This window comes from Montipora capricornis, chromosome 3 (assembly GCF_036669925.1).
Source record: "Montipora capricornis isolate CH-2021 chromosome 3, ASM3666992v2, whole genome shotgun sequence".
NCBI classification, from domain to species: Eukaryota; Metazoa; Cnidaria; class Anthozoa; order Scleractinia; family Acroporidae; genus Montipora; species Montipora capricornis.
This window is the reverse complement of record NC_090885.1, coordinates 49,312,681-49,317,680: the sequence shown is the minus strand read 5'-3', so window position 1 is coordinate 49,317,680 and position 5,000 is coordinate 49,312,681. Positions and strand designations below refer to the sequence as shown.

The window sequence follows — 5,000 nt, the reverse complement described above, 5'->3', positions numbered from 1 at the left end:
ATTTTCTAAGGGACGCTAAAATTTCTGCAGTCTCGTCTCTGACTTCTATGAATCAAGGGAAGGTCACGATGTTATGTCAAAAGGAAGAAATTGACCACGTGCTAGGCAACCACAAGGGTGAACGTGATGACCTTGTGTCAAGGTTCTTGTTTACATTGAACGAACTACAGGGAAGAATGTTAATCGTTCGTCGCTTTCAGAGTTTAACAACGGACGTTTTAGCTAAGACATTTCCGTCTTTCCTTTTTTAATTTTGTTGTAATATTTAACTGAATATTTACATTTCATCTGTTGGGTCGGGAAGCAATCTTGTCTGAGGCAATGTTGATCCATCCCTTTACTGAAGAACCATTTCTTTGAATAATGAGGCAAAAAATGGACAACAAGCTTTCTTTTAAATAATTCTTGACCAACAAGAATTAGTCAAATTTCAAATTGTTTTATTACCTGAAGAAAGTACAATGTTAACGAGAACTAGACGAAGAGGTAAATGCAACTAAATTTCTTGAGTGTGTTTATTTCAAGCTTATTATGCAAATTTTTGACAGATAATATTAAAGTAGAAAAAATATTCCACTTAAAAAGGTCGTTAAAAAGCTTTATTTTTGGCCGTTTATTTGGACGAAAAGTGTCACAAAAGCCTTTTCCAGCGTAAAATTTATTTTAATTGCGTGCGTGCAAACAAGAAACACAATCTGTGATTAAATAAACTTCAGATCAAACCCTTTTTGGAAGAACCTTTTCCGTGAATAACAAAGCACAAAATAGACAACAAGCTTTCTTTCCAATAATTCTTCACTGTCACATTTTCAATTAATTTGTTTACCTTAAAACTGTGCAGAGAGAAGTAAATTAAATGTAAATTGCCAGCTAACTGAGATGCGACTTCAGTAAACACTGTGATGCCTTCAAGGCGTTCAGTTCCTTTTACACCCATACAGAATTTGACATTTGGTTCGTAAAATAATATTAGAGGTAAAGCTCACTTTGTGATATCCTACGGCGAAAGATGCTATTGTTGTCGAAGACCATCACCCGTCGCTTTTAAGATTCCAGGGGCCAGCTGCTCAAAGCCTAGTTAGCGTTAACCGTTGGTTAAGAAGTATCAAAAGGATAGATTTCCAAGCTATTTAACGCTGGTTAGCGCTAACCGTGCTTTGAGCAACCCGGGGCCAGATATCTATTTCTCCCCGCCTGTCTTGTTTATCCAATTGAAGTTCCATTCTAGGGCTCCATAAGGGTATATTTTCCTTAAAGATCCACTAAAACGACATTCGAGTTACAATTACTTTCGACGCCATTGCAGCTTAATTAAATATTCTAATGTGTCCACCAGATGACTCTACCCACAAAGACACTACTTAAACAAAGTAATTAAAAATCGACGAAACAAAACGAAGAATCAGACTGTGTTTGGCAACCTAGTAAATATAGGTGGCGCCGGGGTAACGAACTCGGTGACCCCCATTAATTATTGCTGGAAAGTGAAATGGAGACGATTCAGAGCCCCTTTAAAATATTGCTTGTTATAAATCCATGCAATATCTCTCATTCCTACGTTGGCCAACAAGGGACAAGCTGCAAATGAAACAGCTGCTGCAAATAAAATAAAGTTGCCGCAAGCAAATTCACAATAGTTTCTGCAAATGTACAAAACGAATTGCTACAATTAAAAGAATGTTGCTGCAAATTAAAACATCAAAAGTATACGCGCGCACTGAAGGAAGGGCAGGTACAAAAGGCGGGTCACAGGTCATTGTTTTAACAATACAGAAAGTACTTAAACATCCATTAAAGCTAACCTTAGGCCTAATTAGGCCTAATGTTAGCATTTGTAAACAGTTAGGGTTGTTTTTGTATTGATAAAACAATGACCTGTGACTTGGGACCTGTGACCTGTCCTTCTTTCAGTGCGCGCGCATACTCTTGATGTTTTAATTTGCAACAACTATTTTAAATTTGCAGAAATTTTAATTTGCAGCAACTTTACTTCATTAGCGGCAACTCTTCACTTTGCAGCCTGGCACTTGTGGACCACCGTACAGTGTCTCTCGCCTTTGACAAATTTCTAGGTAGATATCCGTAGAAAACACTCAAGAAATAAACTAGAATAAAACAAGTTTCCTGGATTTGTACAAAAACGCAAATTTTCACCTGCCACGTCAACGGCAACGCCAGAAAAAAAATTCGTGCTGCACTTGCATTACGCATTTTAGCACATATTTTGGGGGTACACTGCGTAACAACAAGAAATCACCAATTTCAAAGTTTTGACGACAACGTGAGCGTAAAACTGTGAACCCTATAGTCTCTATTTTTACTCTGAAACAGTTCGCACCAATTTATTTTAATTTCATCCACATTGTACGACGTAAACGGGATGGAACGTTGCCGTCGCAGTAACTGTAAGGAGCTTACGAAGCGAAGACGACGACGGCTACGAGGACTTCATTTAAAAATACCAGTTCGAGTTATTCATATCACTACGAAGCTATTTCATGTAGTTTCGCGTTAAAAATTTTTAGTAAATGTTGAGGAATTAAAATGGTATGATTTGGTTGTAAGCGTAGAGAGAGAACTTAAAATTCATCCTCATGTGCTAACGTCATCCACAGAACCTTGAATTTGGTCATTTCACGTAGTCATTTAGGTGATGACGGCATTGAAATGTACCAAAATGTAAAACGAACGTGCAGAGCGTGCAGAACCATTGTTTTTGCTCAATAAACCTACCGTTTTGTAGCGTCGTCGTTGCCGTCGGCGTCGTCGTTTCCTGTAAGAACCCTTGTTCTTAAAAGACGCCAGTCACTCGTACCGATAAAACCAACTGAAATTTTCGGCCCTCGCTAAAAAAGGGAGACTCGGAGATTTCTTTTTCAGCAAATTTAATCTTTTGTTTTTTTAACTTATTAGAACAGGAAAGAGACAACGCCAGACAATTTGAATCTGCCTTAGCTTGAGAATGCCGAATGAAACAGATGATCCTTCGACAAGGTTGAATACCATGTGGCTTGCAGTTTACATCCCTGAATTTGTCATCATATTTCTAATAAACGGTTTCACTATCATCACCTTTGCAAGAAATCACCATCTACGCAAGTGCACTACGTACCTGATCATAAACCTGGCTGTGACTGATTTGCTGGTGGGAGCTGTGTCAGGGCCCTTGCATATTTACCATACGCTAAATAGGCTAACCTTTAAACATGAAAGTGGATTCAGTTGGAAAACGTTCACAGTCATTTACTTTGAAAAACTTTTTGAAAATTGCTCCCTGTTTAATCTTGCCTTGCTGTCGTTGGAACGCCTTCATGCAACTTTATTTCCTTTCAGACACTCTCGAATGACGAAATGGATTTATTTAAAGACCGTTGTTTGCATTTGGCTATTAGCTCTTGTCCTGGCGTCTGCAGAGGCTGCGCTATATCTTACTGACTACGAAGCCTTGATAATCGTTTGGGCTTCATTTATTATAATTGTCCTTTCGACCGTCATAGTATCCTATATGATTATTATCTTTAATGTGAAGAGGAATGCCCCTCCACACCTATCTGGGGCAGGGGCCTCCGACAGGAAATTGACGGCCACGTTATTCGTTGTCACTGCTATCAGCACATTTTTCATTCTTCCCATTCTTCCCGCTGCCCTCGGTGTAAGAGAATCCAACACACTATCCAAAAAGGCCTTATTTAATATCCGCCAGTACGTAAGTGTCTTGTTCTATGCCAATTCCTTCGTAAATCCTATGGTTTATACCTTAAGAATGCAAGAGTTTCGGAATGCTGCGCTAATCAGGTGTCATAAGATTACTGAACCACAACGTCAGTCTCTCCAGATTAATTGCGTAACACGCATAACAGCATCTCTGAATCCTCAAGCCCTGGGTAACAGTTATTTGTAGTACAAGTGACCACTTTGGAAATAGAAAAAAAGTAAAGTAACGCAACTATATTTAACGTCGAGAACTGGTAACAGTAATTCAACTGACAAACCTGAGCCTTACGGTGCGCTCATTTTACTTCCCCCTCTCCATCAGTGGTCCATTTTACGAGTACTTAAATTTACTTGAGCTACACTGAAAAGAAAGAAGTTGAAACAAGGATGTGAGATCCGGGAATCGGACTGAAGACCTCTTGCACCAAGACCGCGCACTAACCTACTGTGCCATCCTTGCTCCTTAAGTTCTCAACTGGGAATAATGAAAATCGAAACGCCAGCGCAATTTGACTATCACAGCCAACATGAGCCGAGCTGGAGGAGCACGGTTAATGCTCACATATCATTGAAGGCTGGTATTAAAGGCGCGGAAACTGGATTCTCCCAGGAGAAATGCTGGCTAAGCCAATCCGAAAATAATAAAGAAAAACGCCTAGGAACCCAACAGGTACTCCTGATAACTCCAACAATGGAAGAGGCAGGCCAGGGGATCGAACTCGAATGCGGCATATTTCTCATCATCCCCAACGCTGCTAAGTCCGGAAACGAAACACTACTTAGTTTTCTTTCCTTTCCTCAGAAACGACACGTATCTATTTTAACTTCAGGATAAACTATTTACACAGTATGGTGTAGTGGCCAATCAAACTAGAGTTTGTAATAGCTGTTTTTACAATTGAGCCCACGTCTTAGCAGTGTTAGTTTCAGAAGGTTCAAGAGGAGGCTTTCGGGTCAAAACAAGAATTTAGCATTTCTTATCGAAGGATTGTGTGATTTCTTGATTCTCGACTGTTTTCTTTCCTTTTTTTTCGAGTAGTTTGAGATTTGCCTGGCCTATTTTGATCGTGAATACTATGGAAAGGCACAATATAGCATATGGATGTGTTTGTAGGGGACGAGGTAGTGTTATATTTGTGATATACAAAAATATGGTTTTATCAACGTAGTTGATAATGTAAATTGGCCACCGTACAGAGATTCTAAAAGCTGACGTTTCGAGCGTTAGCCCTTCGTCAGAGCGAATAGAGGAATTATGGGTTACGAACAGTTTTTATAGTAGAGTA

General features: G+C 39.4%; 1 protein-coding gene across 1 annotated transcript in view; it reads left to right on the top strand.

Annotated features, from left to right (window-relative positions):
- The first annotated feature begins 2,962 nt into the window (after positions 1–2,962).
- Positions 2,963–5,000, top strand: part of LOC138040449 (uncharacterized) — an 8,437-nt gene continuing 6,399 nt past the window's right edge. The window contains exon 1 of the mRNA XM_068886175.1: positions 2,963–3,145. Coding sequence (XP_068742276.1) covers positions 2,963–3,145 — 183 coding nt within the window. The remainder of the gene's footprint in view (positions 3,146–5,000) is intronic.